We start from the raw sequence: 15,946 nt of genomic DNA, 5'->3' as shown, positions 1-15,946 counted from the left end.
GACCCCAGACCCTTGAAGGTTAATCAACCGCTATTGTACTGGTTAGAATTGCGCTCAATAAAGCAGAGAAGAAAAGGTTAATCAGACCCCAATATTCCTCGTTCTTCAGATACTCACTCCTCCTTCTCCCTCCCCCCCCCCCCCCCGAATTGTCTGCTGTAATAACTAGTGTCTCCTGTAATCGACCTTCTAATAGGCATACTACGCCATTATACGAGTGATAACATACGCCATACGAATACATACATGTGTATACGGATCTGCTTAAATTATATTTATGCTCACTCCTTTCACCTTGGTCCCCCTTTCAATGCCGTATATATAGGATATATATACTGTATACGCACAGTGCGTTGGTGAGTTGCATACTAACTTTTCTCGGAGCAATGCTTGAAAAATTGGTGTTTTTGCTGACAACCGTTGCCTCTACTGAAATTGAAACCAGCTTGTTTTTATCTAGGATAGAAGATAAATTTTGGGTCCTGCATGAATTTTTAAATGTGATGAATGAGCTTTCTTTTTTTCTGTCAAGTCCCAGATTTGTTAAAATGTTCTTTTTCCGGTACATAAAGTAAAATAAAGTAGATCTACGGAAGGAAGGCACAATTCAAAGTTGAGATCTCTAAGATCATTATTTTAGCATTTATTCCTTTTTTTAAAAGATGGCTTCTCTTTAATTAAAACCAGAGCATGGGTTTTATGAGGAAGCTTGTCCAGAGATTGCGATAGAGAAGTAGCAGTAGTACCAATGGTGTGTGGACCACTATTGCAATTGTGTTCCCCTTGGATTTATTCTTCTTCTTGTTGTTGTTATTATTATTATTATTAGGATTCCCCATAGGGGAATACTATTGTTTTTGCTGTTCTTCTTCTTATTATTATTATTATTATTATTATTTTTCGTCAAAATTTTTTTTTCTAAAATTCTGAAAAAATTCATACTGATAGCCTATGAAAAGTTATTCCGGTCCACCCAATTTCATTGACCTTGACCTTATTTTCAAGGTCACAGAGCCTTTTAAAGTGAAAATTTTGCAATTTTCAAAATGCAATATTTCCTAGAATTTTCAAGATTTTGACAAATCCTTTCATAGGTGAGGTCACACAATGATTCTATGTCATGTGACCCAATTTTAGGAAAGTAGGTCAGGTCAAGGTCAACTTATTGCACGATATGCTCTAAGTGGTTGACATTCGGCAGGGGGTAAACCAGATGTCACAGAGCCACAAGGATGATGTAAAAAGTTGCCCTGGGGATCTATCTAGTGCAGTCGCTAATAATATTGACAAATGACCGATTAGATTTTTTAATATAGATTTTTAAATATTAATAATTTCACATTTTATGTTATTCATATTTTACGATATTTAAGCATAGAGACGAAAGCTTAGAATATCAACATTTTAAGGTTCATATAATATGTATTAGGGCTCTTGTATTTCATACATACCTAGGGATGTTATTTGCTGTGGCGATATGATGATCACTGAAGCCTGTCCATTTAGACAAGCTTCAGTGAAGATCGAGGGCATCCTCGAGCCGCTACCCAAAAATATCTCGCTTCACTCGACATTTCTGCGTAGCGTCTCTCGGAAAACTCGGATTTAACCTCGATGTAGTCTAGAATTTCACGACTACATCTTGATTAAATCAGTCGAGGTCTCTTAAATGCTGGAAGTCAAAGACAGATTGATCGTGAGACCTTCTTGGCATCAAGAGAATAGTGACGTTGCTTGCGTTATATATCTACCAGTAGACAAATTTAAAATCTCTCCCTCTTAAAAAATTTGCATAAACATTTCACGCTTAACAATTATTAATTATAATTTTATTACACTAATTCATACCATATGGATATGGTTTGAAAACGGGAATTAGTTTACATTTAAGCCACACGTGCGTACACATTTTTTTTTGTAAATCTATAACTTTTTAACGAGGGCTGTGTTATTTACCTTTTGTTTTTAAGCTGTTCATTCTTCCTCTTTACCAGATATATCGGTAAAAATCAAATATTTCCCCCTTTGAACTTGTAATTACATGAAGCATGCTCCATGCTATGAAACCAGCACATGTATATTCCGAAACCCCCTCGTAGTAAAACATGTCACCAAAACGTAGAATTATTACTCCTGTGACCTTGAAATAAACATCCGTTTGATTTTGACTATATTCCGTAACCGCCTCGTCGTCAGAAATAACAATAAAAACTAGAATTATTACTCCCGTGAACTTGGAATAAACATCCGTTTGATTTTGACTATATTCCGTAACCGCCTCGTCGTCAGAAAGAACAATAAAAACTAGAATTATTACTCCCGTGAACTTGAAATAAACATCCGTTTGATTTTGACTATATTCCGTAACCGCCTCGTCGTCAGAAATAACAATAAAAATTAGAATTATTACTCCTGTGAACTTGTAATACACATCTGTTTGATTTTGACTATATTCCGAAACTGCCTCGTTGTCAGAAATATCACCGGTCCGACGCTCCTTGTTTATAAGAAATGTCACTTAAAAGTAGAGGTTTTGCCGTGGGACCTTTTTCTGCAGCAGGTCCAGCTAGGTGTGGCTCAGCTGAGACGCGCATGGTCAGTGTCGACGATTGATTAAATACTTTTCACGCCAGTTGAACGTTCATGACAAGTATTTAGCAAAAAATGACCAAATTGGTCAGGCATTACGTAAGAATTTGGCGGGAGGTGACCAGCGCACGTGGACGAGTTTATTTCATATAACATCTCTAGAGCGTGATATAGGGTCACTTTATTCGGTTTTAGGGGTGTTTTAGGATGAAATGACTGTATTTGTTCTCGGTATGTATGTCAAATAATACACTGTCACCCTCTCGCGATATATGCCATGAACACCTCTCGCTGACGCTCGAGGTGTTATGGCATATATCGCTCGGGTGACAGTGTATTATCTCACACTTCATAATAATAATAATAATAATCTTTATTGGAGAAATCGCAACCCGAAGGTTGAAGTTATACAATTACATATATGAATATTTAAGTCAAGGAAGCCTGGTTATTTTTGCACTGGTGCACTCCGTAGGCGGTCTCACCTCCCTGGGGAGCATACAGCTCGGCTGCCATATAAGGCGCTCATAGCTAATATAACATTTCCAACCTGCCTGACCAGGCCCCTGCTTCAACCCCTTTATGCTGAGTGCCAAGCGGGGAGACAGCAGGTACCGTTTATTAAGGACTGGTATGTCCCCGGACGGGATTTGAACCCACGTCCTCCCGCTCCGGAGGCGGACACTCTAACCACAAGGCCATCCGGTCGGTTCTCTAAACTACAAGATGTAAGCTTACTTAACTTATATAATATCACATGGTGTAACTATAAATAAGAAGGTCATAAAGTTGAGGACACTGTTGAAAAATTATAAAAAAGAAAACAATGTTGGCATTAAAGATGCAATTCTGGCATTATTTTCGGACTCAAAAAGTTTGAATAACAAAGGTGTTCAAATCCATCAACTGGAATACGTACTGCCTCCAACGCTTTTTTCAACAGGCATTAATCAATCAAATATTTTAATTTTTAAACATACTATAATGATATTTTGATTCCGAATGCATTTACGATTTTATTGCTATCCAAGGCAACAGCAAAGCTAACATATTTTAACCTTTCAATTTCTAAATCAAAATGAAATAATGTAGCTTCTGAATTTCTCTGTCACTGAAATACTAATTTTGTGTTTATGTCGCCATCCTTCTATGACTGCAGCTGGGAATTCCTCATTTGCTCAATTATACCATCCACTGTCGTGAAATCTAGAACCTAGGGTAGAGAAGCCATGTTCCTCCCAACAAAGAGAGAGGTGGTGCAGGAGCACAATTAAGGCCCTTTACCTCTCTCTATCGTCATAAATTAAAGTCTCTGACATTTTACATTAATTAGCATTTAGATTCAGGACATTTACAGAAATGTGTGAACCTGATATTAATTCGAGAAAGGGTATTTTATAGTGTTCGTAAATGTTAAAAAGGAAATTACCAAAAATATATAGATTTCCATATTGAGAAGACATGCTCCTCTCTACTCCCCCTCTCCTGATTTCCTGGCCCGAGGAGCTATACCGGTATGTTTATCCCAAGCTCTGAACGCGCTTGATAGAAACCAGATGTGGAGATAGTGAGATTTTGAAATTAGTGTGGGCGGGGGATGGGGATGTTTATATATATCTTCTCAACCGACCAAGCTAGATAATCACGAAACATGTTATATATATATATATATATATCAATAGAAAGGCTCAACTTGACATCTTTTTTATTTCAGATCGTTCTTCTGTTTCATAACATAATCGTTGCATAAGAGATATAACGCGCAAAATAGAACATACGGTTTCCTAAAAGCCTTCGTATCAAGAAATTAGATGTATAATTAACGTTGAATATTTTTGTTTTGCCTTGTATTGGCTCCATGGCCCAAAAGCAACATTAAAAACTCTTTATCTATGATTATGTGCCATGTATGTAAACTTGTGCCGTCAGTCAAATCCGCACATGGTCAGCTGTGTCATACTGTAGGACTTTGTGTGTTTATTAATAGACTCTGTTCATATTAAACCTGCAGTTTTTAATAGTCATACCGAAACGTGCCCTTGGCTGCCTCTCTTTTGGCCTCTAAATTATTTTCTTTGGTATAGTTTTCATTTGGAAACATGCTAATATGACGCATAAGTGCAGTATAAATTCATTTTCTCAGCAGTTAGTTTGGCAAGTAAGACAACAACAATTCTTTTCACATTAAAACTGTATGTAACATTTTTCGGAATCGGGAATAGAAATTGTGCATTCAACCATTGCATACGTTTTGTAAGTTTGATATCTGATTTTAGAGTATTTGATATAACATATACAATTACTTAAAGAAACCATAAGGCTGCTGCAACCATCGTGAGGACAAAAGCTGCGACGGAATGGACGACTTGACCTGCACTGGAGCCTGCGGTGCCCGGTTTGGAGATTGTCCTCCCGTTCAGAGGCTGAGGAGGGCGGTAATTATTCACCATATAGCCTCCGTTGTTTTCGAACATTGGGTTAGTCCTAAGTAGGTTCATCTGGAATAAGAAATATGTAAGCGAATTTTAATTTTTTTCAAAATATTTTGACTTCTCAGGAAAAAAATGACTATCACCGTCTCTCACTCTCTCTTTCTCTCTCTCTCTCTCTCTCTCTCTCTCTCATACACACACGCACAAAACACACACCAAGGAAGGAATCAAAATTTGCATTTTCACAACCCACTAGAAACTTGCAAACATAATGAATAAATCCTGTACACACCTGAGCCTCAGAAATACCGACTGGCGTTTGAAGTAATGTCCACACAACGGACTCTTGGCAAGCTGGAGTCGTCAAACTGCCCATGTACCGGTAATACGACTTATCGCTTGGCAGGAAGCTCATCAGGCTGCCGGTATAGTTAAAAGTATGCGAAGAACCTATTAATTTGAAAAATGAGGTTAATTAATTAATTTTATTTATTCATTTACTTTGCCTACGTAACTAAAATTTTTACTCTGTGTAAACTACTGCGCGTTGTGGAAACAAACTGCTACTTATTACATACAAAAGCACATTATGCACTTCAATCGCTGATTCAAGGTTGTTTTTAACATGATAAATGAATGATAATTACGTTTTATAGAATATTATACCAACCTGAAGATTGTATGTTTGGAAGCAGATCAAAAATTGGTTTCAAAGCCTGATTGTCGCTGGACTGAATCTAAATGTAATGAGGCGCGTGTAGCTGTTACTTCAACATAAATACGACGATGAAGAAAACTATATTTACATTTAATAACAAATTGTGAAAAAATAGTAAAACTAAAACAGAGTCTTCATAATAAGAAATGAATACCGACTAAATACAATTTATTGATGCAAATTTATGCAAGTGAAAGTTATGTTGTAAAAGGTATTGATTTAGCGTTATTTTCTTAATGTGAACTTTTCATGAGATGTATTATACATTAGTAATGCCTTATAATATTTTATATAGTGTTAATGTGACGGAAAGAGCGACAAGGTATTTTACTTACTGTAAACATGACGCCCAGAGCCGCAAGACCTTTTGATTGGGATATGGCATCGCCGATAGCATTGTAAGCAGTTGAGTAATGGACGAAATGCATCTGAAATAGAAAAAAATATGTATTTACCATTTTATTTCCATCCATAATATCCGAGAGGTTAAAAATACTGTCCACAAACAGGTTTGGGCATAGACGAACTATAGGCACGCAGAGGTGCACTCTGTACGCAAACACGCACTTATTGGCTCACTCGGACTCACTCCACAACTTTTTAATGGTTTCCATTTCACATCTACTTGTATTAAAATTCATTAAGGTCCTATGGCAATATCAAATTAGCTTGACAACTAAACACGTACCTCCAGTGGGTATTCAGTACCATCGATAGTGTGCTCCGAACCCTCGGTGCTTCCGTTACCCCAATGCCAGTGAAACTGCGCCAGTTTATATGCGTGTGAGAACTTATTGCTGTTCAGTCGATAACCGCCATCATCCACATCGACTTTCACTGTAAGAAATAAGAAATGGGAAATGTGTAGTGTCTGAAAAAACTGCTAGGGTTGGTGGCGCATATTCAATTCACACATCCCTTCCCGTCCCGCACGTGCGCAGTCACGATCCAGCACAGCCAATTCTTAGAATTGTAACAGTACATGTAGTTGGAAGTTCACTTTTATAATTACAGGCCTCTCCCAGCTACGAGCTCACTAGATTTCAATTTTATTCCTTTAATTATTTTTGATGTATACATAATGCAACGTTCTCCACATCAACCTAAACAGTAAGAAGCGAACTTGTGAAAACAAGTAAAACTCCCTATAATTACATGTTAGGATCTAGTGGGACAGAAATGGTAGCTAAGAACCGTAGTCCCTTTCCCATTACTTTGTACAGGTGAAATTCGTCCCTTATAGTAAGCCCGGCTAACCCTCACCTGTACTGATCATACAGGACTACGGAGTTCCTCTAATGTCACACCGGCACTGATTGTATCAAAAAAGCATACCGCTTGATGTGGCAGAGCCTTACAATCCTAACTGGTTATACTAATCACTATTACATAAAAACACTGTTGTAATCAGTTAAATATATTTTTGATGTTCATTTATATATAAATAATTGTGTTTACGTTTATAAGAAAATAAAAAAAAACAATACTGACAAAACAAATGACATCATGCCAATAAAAAAGAAAACGACCACTCACCAGCGTGTCCATTGTTGGACAATGTCCAAGTTTTAGTAGAGGAATCGTCGTAATTGGTGAGGACGAGATCGTCAAGGGTAGAATCAACCTGGACGTCGGCAGTCACTATGTTGACGGGGGACTGGGCGTTATTACCGCACTCTGAATAACCGGTCAGGTTTTTCCAGGCAGCTGGTCCTGCGATATGAGAATGCATATTTGTATAACATACGTAGTAATCGATTGTCAGTTGGAAAGTTGTGCTTATCTTATTCTTCATTCACGAATAAAACGATATTGTCCAGTGCACCAGTGTTGCAATTAATGAAGTTAAAAAATTAATCTTATTTAGGAATGAAGATGTTTATTTACCTGTATTGCCTGAATACGACCATACTGAAAAAAAATCAGAATAAAAAGTATTTCAGTGATATGTATATGTATATATGTACATATATGCGTTGGTGTTTGACTTTAAGGGGGAGAGAAAGAGAGGAGACTGAGGAGTGGGAGGCAGAAAGGTCTAACTGCATAACTAGGAAGCCAATAAAGATTTCAATGAAATAAGACTCAAAAGCATTAACTTAGGAAAAGACTTAGAACAAGTTAGGAAAAATTGAAAGTACTGAACGATTACTTAAACAATGGGAAAGACGAATTTTGAAACCAGTAATTAAAAGTCTCATAATATCTAAATTTAATCATCTTTTTATTTCACTACCTAACCCATCTAAATATGATAAACATAGAAGCTTCAATAATGGCATTAAAATTAACATGGGTGAGGTTGATAAATACGGACGGTATTTGGCAAAACATCCCTTTGCATAAAGACTTGATGTTAAACTGTATTTCCGTTTCTGTCAAACTGGCACACAGAATTTATTTTGGAAGGACGTTTTTCTAGCTTGGCGGGAATTGTTGAAAAAGCAAGAACAAATTACCAAGTTGAACAAAGTCCCATTATGGTACAATAACTCTTTGCGGGTAAATAAAGCGTCGATGTTCCATAAAGGTATGTATGGCAATGGATATAGACATGTGAATGATCTTATTAATGAAAATGGTAGACTATATTCATATAAAGAATTTATTGAACTCATTAACATTAAAATCATCTTTTTTACAATACAATGGTACTATTGCAACGATAAATGATCTGTAAAGTAAAAACGATAATCCGCATAAACCCAAAACTTACGGTCCGTGGCAACCAGAAAGTATACAAGTGTACGAGCTATCGTAAAACATACAAGGGGCTCAAAAGATATGTACGATATATTATATAGCTCGAATGCTAAGTCTATTTCTGAGGAAAAATGGTCATTTTTTTATTCCTCGGGATCAAATTTTTTGGGAAAAAATATATAAGAAAAATCGTGTGTCAGTAAAGGACACAAAAATGCTGTGGTTCCAGTTTCGAATATTCTATCGAATTCTTCACAAATAACTTCGCCTATAAAACTGGCCTTTCTCAATCACCTATGTGCACATTTTGCCACGATGAGGTAGAAACAATATACCATATACTTTGGGATTGTGATACTGTACAAAATTTCTTATATCAAGTAGAAGCATGGTTAATTTCTTGTGATATATATTTAAATTTCAGGAATATACGGTTTATTCTGGCTGTTGTCAGTGTGTTGTTGTCACTTACGAGAGCTTATGCGATAGTCTACCAAATTTAAGTAGAAAAGTAACTCGTGCAGTGAGGAATAATTTCTACGTTTTATTTACAATAACACTAGATCTATGCCATACATATTAGAATTAACACCCTCTTTGTGCGCAAATGCATAATTCACTATCAAACATAATAACAACTTGTCGAATAAGCAAAAACCACAGGTACAGCGTACACGTGTATTTTTAACGTAACTGAAAAAATTAAATCAGATTATTAAACGGATGCCTTACCTGCACCGTCGCCCTTAGCTACCGAAAAACTCACCGCAACGCAGATGAGTGACAATAGAAAATTCATTTCCCGACGATTTGTAAATTGGAAACCAGGCTGAAATGCGGGGCACGTTAATACTGACTCGGTCTGTAGTGTATCAGCTGTATATAGCTTGCCTAGCTTGCCGGTTTTTCTAGGTAGCGACGCTCAGACGCCCTAGATCTTTATTACTTACGTCACAGATGACGTAAGTTTTATTGTTCCAGTGGGACACATACTGGCGTAGTGATGTGTCGTCGTTTTCTCGCGCCATTGCGTTACGTCGCGCTACGAATAAATTTGCGCGCTTTAAACGTCATAAGTTGTGCGTAATTACACATACGCTTTTTCATTGGCCGGGCAGCAATGCAAAGATGAGTAAAAACAATACGTTGTTTTTAACCGAAGGCGATGTACCCGGGGCGAAACTGCCACGCCAAATTTAGAGGATCATACAAACGTTATTTGAAACGATGTGGTCAGCCTGTCCAAGGCGAATTGGGGGTGGGAGGAGAGCAGAATTGTTAGCAAGGTACTGTGTAGGCCTACACGTGAACCAGCAAAATTAAGGATAATCTCATGTTGCAAAAACATTAAATTTAATTAGTTAGTAATTTTCCAAACGATAGTCTAGGCCTAGATCAAACTAACGACAATATAAAAATCTGATGACATTGAAATCCACCTCAATTTTTTTTTTTTTTTTTTTTTTTTTACATTAAAACATAAATTTGCAACAGTGATGTTAATATTGTCAAGCCTGTCATTATATGAACACTTTATTCAAGTCTTGGGAGTTAGAAGTACTGTATGTGAATGGGCCAACACTTGACACTTACAAATACATTTTTAAAGAGCAGGAGGAAGTATTTAAGAGTTTGAAAAAAATATTTCACATTCTTTAACTGAGTATAAAAAATAAGAGATTATTACAAAAAAAAACAAACTCTTTAGAAAAAAAACAGGGACTAACTTTGAATGTAGAAATGGATTCATTATCCATTGGTAAGTATGGGGAAATTGCCATTTACCCCAGGAAAATTCATTTTTTGCCAAAATGAACAGTTGTTATCCCTTTAATCTTATGACATACCTAAAAAAAGTCAAATGCAGCCAATCACGTGCCAATAATTATTCAGCTTGGGGCATTTGGAATATCTCAGAACTGTCAAAAAAAAAAAAAAAATAGAGAGAGAGAGAGAGAGAGAGCAGAGATTGACAATGAAAAAAACAGGCTTTCATTCAACAAGCTGTATTTGTGTTCAAAGAAGTGATAAATTGCTTTTGTGCCAAAGGATGAGTGATGGGTTTTAATTTGTCTACCTCACGGGGTATTACTGCAGAAATACAAAACTTGATGTTGGGGTTCACACCACAAACCTTAGAAATTGGTGCGCGGAATTTTGGGAGACAACTGCTGACAGTTTCTCTGGGTAAATTGATGTTATTGGTGCCGACATGCAATACTGAAATTTTAAAATTTGCGAGAGACAGGTTTGCTTTTTGTCTGCCTGAACAAACCTGCTCAATTTTGGCACCGTAAATTGATAATATTTTGGTGTGAAGGTCCGAAAATGAAAAAAGAAATGAAGAAGTTTTCTTTTAGATGAGTAAGCATACATGTAGAATCCCCAACAATTAAAACATTGCCCCTGCTGAACTGAGTAGGCACACTGCTTGCTGGGAAAGTGAAGGGAAGAGAGTAAACCATCTTAACTGCATGAATTTGATAAATTGTACTTGAGCAATGAAATTAACCTAATGCCTCTAAAAAGGTAAGCTTTAAATTCAAAACGGATGTTTCTCTAAATGAAAGCCACAACCACTGCACGTGTTTTTTAAAAACAAATTTAGACAAAGTCAAATTCGTTTGACTTTTGCATTAAATCAAATTTATTGAAAGTTGTATCTAATATTTTACATTTCCGACAGATATAGCTATATTTAAAGAAATATCGGTACCGGCACGGTATGAATAGGGCCTATATTAGTAGTGTAAACTGACGACACTTGTTAAGAAAGTGCATCGTCACCAAACCTACTCAATCTTTTTATAGCATCAATAATGATTGCCAATGACAATTAATATTTATTGGTTAATATCTATAAACAATAGTATAACCATAGTAATAATAATAAGAAGGTCCATTAATTCAATGGGGGGAAGTAGATACCAAGAGAAAGGAATAAAGTATAGGATATATGCGCACAGTGTGTTGGTGAGTTGCACACTGACCTTACTGCACATGTGAGCAATGCGTGAATAATTGGTGTTGCTGCTGACTACCGTTGCCTCTACTGAAATTGAAACCAGCTAGCTTGTTTTAATCTAGGATAGAAGATAATTTTGGATGCTAGTTTTAATGCATGATGTTTTTAATGTGATGGATTACTTTTCTTTTTTTTCTGTCAAGTCCTGTATTTGTTAAAAGATTTTTTGCGGAACATAAAGTGAAATTAAGTTCACCGGGAAGGCACAATTCATAGTAAGAATCATTATTTTAGCGTTTATACATCTTTTTTAAGATAACTTCTCTTCAATTAAAACAAGAATATGGGTAGCCAGTCCAGAGATTGCGATAGAGAAGAATGCAGTAGTACCAATGGTGTGTGGACCACTATTGCAATTGTGTTCCCCTAGGATTTATTCTTGTTGTTGTTGTTGCTATTATTATTGTTGTTGTTGTTGTTGCTGTTGTTGTTATTATTATTCATTTTATTGCTAACAAGACGCCCAGGCGTGCACCTGAAAACATGCATTATCAAATGAGCAACAAAGAATCTCAGTTATCAAAGTATTATAAAAAATAATTCCCCAAATGTATTATTTATCTAGTTGAAAAATTCAAACCTTTTGCAGTGAATCAAAATTCTCTTACCGATCATGTATTTTTTCAAAAATCCATATGTGTTTCGCATAGCATCGCTCCACGGTATTTTATTCTTTGATCATTTAGTCAACATTGGCGAATCTGAAAAGTTTCAAACTTTCTAAAATACATGTATGTACACACACACTGGACAATAGAAGTGTCACCCCCGGAATCAGAGTAGTCAAAGTTATAATGCCTGATCTACTTATAATGTGAATAATAAGTATAAAACCGCTGTACCATGGAATTGTATTGTTGGTCTTTTTGTGAAATTTGATGTTACTAAAATGATACCAGGAGCATATCATTCCACAGTCATTTACCTCCCCCAAAGTATTGGTTCAGTAGGGGTGACACTTCTATTGTCCAGTGTATGTAGCTTTACTTGAACTTCTCCTTACCTCAGATATCACAGGGGCGTCTAGTACAGCCTGCTACAGAATTGATAAACAATCTGAAACAAATTAGTGGCAACCTCTGTGGTCAAAGAGTAGGAATATCCCAATGGTAAATTAATGTTGTTCCTTTCTACCGTCGGGTATCATTATTTGTTTCGACAGCCGCTCTGTCCCCTTCATAAAACTGATCTTCATAGTCCCTACCACTGGGGTTTTCTTAAGGTGGGAATGTAGGTTGGAGATTTTCTCTTAAAATAAAGGTCTTAGCTTTTTTATTCCTGTCACATTCATTTAATGTGTCTTTAAAACATCTAATTATGCTTGAAACACAACTTCATCGTGTGACGTAATATTGGGATTTTGGGGACAAAAACACCATTTTTAGTTGTCTGATTTTCTCAGGCACCTGGAAATCCATAATCATGCTTTTAATGGTATTATAACACTTAAACAAAGTACTACAAAAGGGAGCCAGGGGTTTTTCTTTAGAGACTCATTGTTGATGTTATCTATAAAAACGTGAAATTACATCAATATATTAAGAAATTTTCACTTTCAAAGTCAATAAATTGGAAAAGAGAGGATTAATCAAAAATTAAAAAAAAAAGCACTTGTAGTGCATACTTTACTTTATAAGCATGGTGAATTTGGTCTCCCTCGGGTGTACAGGTAGACAGACAGTTATAGTTCGAACCAGTAACGCTATCTCGTCAATCTTGAAAGCGAAGAAAACGAGCAAAAACCGTTTCAGGGAAGTTAATTGTCCAAAATAGCAAATTAAATTGTCGACAGCTTTACCTGTTATCGTATTGACGATCGCGAAGATGGGTACTCTATTGCCCGTTGAAATTAGCTCGTTTGCATGCATTTGGATGTCAGAAAATCTTATTTTTGTATCAATCTCACCTCCTGTTAGTAACTTCATGCATACATGCATCCAGAACTGTACCTCGCGTCATACCAGCATTTAGGTTGAAAATGCTAGGGATTATTCTCCAGCTCATATCTCATATCCGAAATGAATAATTCTGAAAAATCAAAATGTTATAAATACTACAGCTCTTACGTGATCTCAGCTTACTATTGTTAGCGCGAAAAACAGAGTCTAGCGATATCATTAGCTCTATTTGCTTAGTTTTTTTTTTTTTTTATTGCACATGTTCTGAAATTTTACGCCACCCGGTGAAAGGTTACGCTAGGATGTGGACTCAAGTCTTATTTACGTAAAGCTTAGATTAGTTTATTGCCGAATCAACTTGACATAGGCATATAACCAAGAAAACAAACATAGGCCTATAACATTTGTGGTAAGTGTAGGTGGTGGTGACAACCACTGTTAACATATTGGAATACCTAAAGAGTGATGGATGGACAGACTTATATAAATATATATATATCTAAAAAATAAAAAAAAATTAGCAGTGTGACTTTTTTATATAAGGCGAGTATTACATAGTAATTTACCAGAAGATATTTGTATGTATATATACCAATAAACGTATATTGTTGGATAGACTCAAAAGCTTATGGTGTCCTCTCTAAGCTTGCAGGCAGCACACAGGAATCTAGCTAAATTTTTTAAGTCAGTAACATTATGAGTATTTAATAGCTGTACTAGTTTGAAAGTCGATGGTCTTCGCCAGTAATACTGTTTGATATAAAATCTTCTAAAATCAGAGTACAATTTACAGATCAAGATAAAATGATACTCATATTTCACAACATTATCATTTGAACAATACTGACAAATTCTTTGGTTACGAGGGATATTACTATATCTACCTTTCTCTATTCTTCAAGGATGGGATGAAGTTCTAAATTTACAAATTAATTGTCTATATCTGTATGTTAAATTTTTCTTCAGGTAAAATTGCAGGCTGTGATTGTCTACCATCTTATTTACGTAAAGCAATCTTTTATATTATTCCAGTGAGTATTCGACCAAATGTTTACGTCAATGTCGCTCAGAAAAAGTCCAAAAAACAGAAATTATCACCATCGTCATATACGTAGAGCCAAGTAATAATTAGTTGTCAAGTTAAAAGATTTGGTAAAAAGTTACCAACAGGAGGTGAGATTGATACAAAAATAAGATTTTCAACGGGCAATGGAGTACCCATCTTCGCGATCGTCAATACGATAACAGGTACAGCTGTCAACAATTTTATTTGCTATTTTGGACGATTAACCTCCCTGAAACGGCTTTTGCTCGTTTTCTTCGCTTTCAAGATTGACGAGATAGCGTTATCGATTCGAACTATAACCAGGCCTTCCCAACTACCAGACTCAGCACCTACGGGTCCAGTATAAACCGGTTTATCTGACCACACTACCCGTTTTCAAGGTGTGTGTCAGATCGCATAAAAGAGTATCATACCCCATCACAAATTTTGTAAGCCTACCTGTCATCCGGGTATCGCGCCTCGTTTTCGTCAAGTAGGAGTCGTATGAATACAACAACATGGAAATCGGCAATCCTCGGCTCATTCCGCAAGCTCCATACTATTGTCGAGTGCGGAGACATTGGTGTAGTTCCGAGTGACAACATGGCGACAGACGACTCACTGAATCTCGTCCAGAAAATATTTAACCCCCGACAGATCATTGGCTATGTTCGAACCTAAATTTTATGTTAAAAATTGCGGTATTGTCAGATTTTTAGCATAAACAGGGAAAATTGCAGCAGCGCATGAATGTAGATGAGATGCACTACTTTCCAACCCCGCTTTAGACCACGGTGGAAGTGAAGAACAAAAGATTCAGACGTGGTGTAACTCGCATAACCGCACGTCTTGCATGAATGCGTTATAACCCGCTAATGGACCCGTGGTCTAAATAAGATAGATCCCTCGTCAGCGAGGGTTATGTGACATCCACTCGTGCTTCGCACTCGTGTATGCCACATAACCCTCGCTGACTCGGGGTCTATCTATTACTAGGATCATCGCCATCACATCGCGCACCAGGTAAAATCGGTGTGGTGGCTGATACTCTTTTATGCGATCTGACACACACCTTGAAAACGGGTAGTGTGGTCAGATAAACCGGTTTATACTAGACCCGTAGGTGCCGAGTCTGGTAGTTGGGAAGGCCTGATAACTGTCTACCTGTACACCCGAGGGAGACCAAATATATCAGCCTTATCGCATAATTATTTTTTAAATTCCATTACAAAACATCCCGGTGACTCCCTTCGCCACATAAGTTTTCATGTAATTATTAAACAGAGCAAAAAATGTCCTTCTTTCTGTAGTATTATAAAATACCATTAAAAGCATGGTTATAGCTGTCCAAGTGCCTGAGAAAATCAGACAACTAAAAATGGTGTTTTTGTCCCCAAAATCCCAATATTACGTCACACGATGAAGTTGTGTTTCAAGCATAATTAGATGTTTTAAAGACACATTAAATGAATGTGACAGGAATAAAAAAGCTAAGACCTTTATTTTAAGAGAAAATCTCCAACCCACATTTCCACC

General features: G+C 36.6%; 1 protein-coding gene across 1 annotated transcript; it reads right to left on the bottom strand.

Annotated features, from left to right (window-relative positions):
* Window positions 1-4,277: 4,277 nt before the first annotated feature.
* Window positions 4,278-9,355, bottom strand: LOC106151087 (carbonic anhydrase-like). Its single transcript, XM_013524175.2, has 8 exons — window positions 9,175-9,355; window positions 7,627-7,650; window positions 7,276-7,452; window positions 6,428-6,576; window positions 6,075-6,167; window positions 5,692-5,758; window positions 5,314-5,471; window positions 4,278-5,087 (listed from the first exon to the last, which is right to left on the bottom strand). Exons 1-8 carry the CDS (start codon window positions 9,239-9,241, stop codon window positions 4,893-4,895), a joined length of 930 nt encoding a protein of 309 aa, XP_013379629.2. The 5' UTR covers window positions 9,242-9,355; the 3' UTR covers window positions 4,278-4,892.
* Window positions 9,356-15,946: the final 6,591 nt, after the last annotated feature.

Source organism: Lingula anatina, chromosome 1 (assembly GCF_051362555.1).
Source record: "Lingula anatina isolate TDL-2025a chromosome 1, LinAna3.0, whole genome shotgun sequence".
Classification (NCBI taxonomy): Eukaryota; Metazoa; Brachiopoda; class Lingulata; order Lingulida; family Lingulidae; genus Lingula; species Lingula anatina.
The sequence above is the reverse complement of the archived record's forward strand: the minus strand, read 5'-3'. Positions and strand labels throughout refer to the sequence as shown.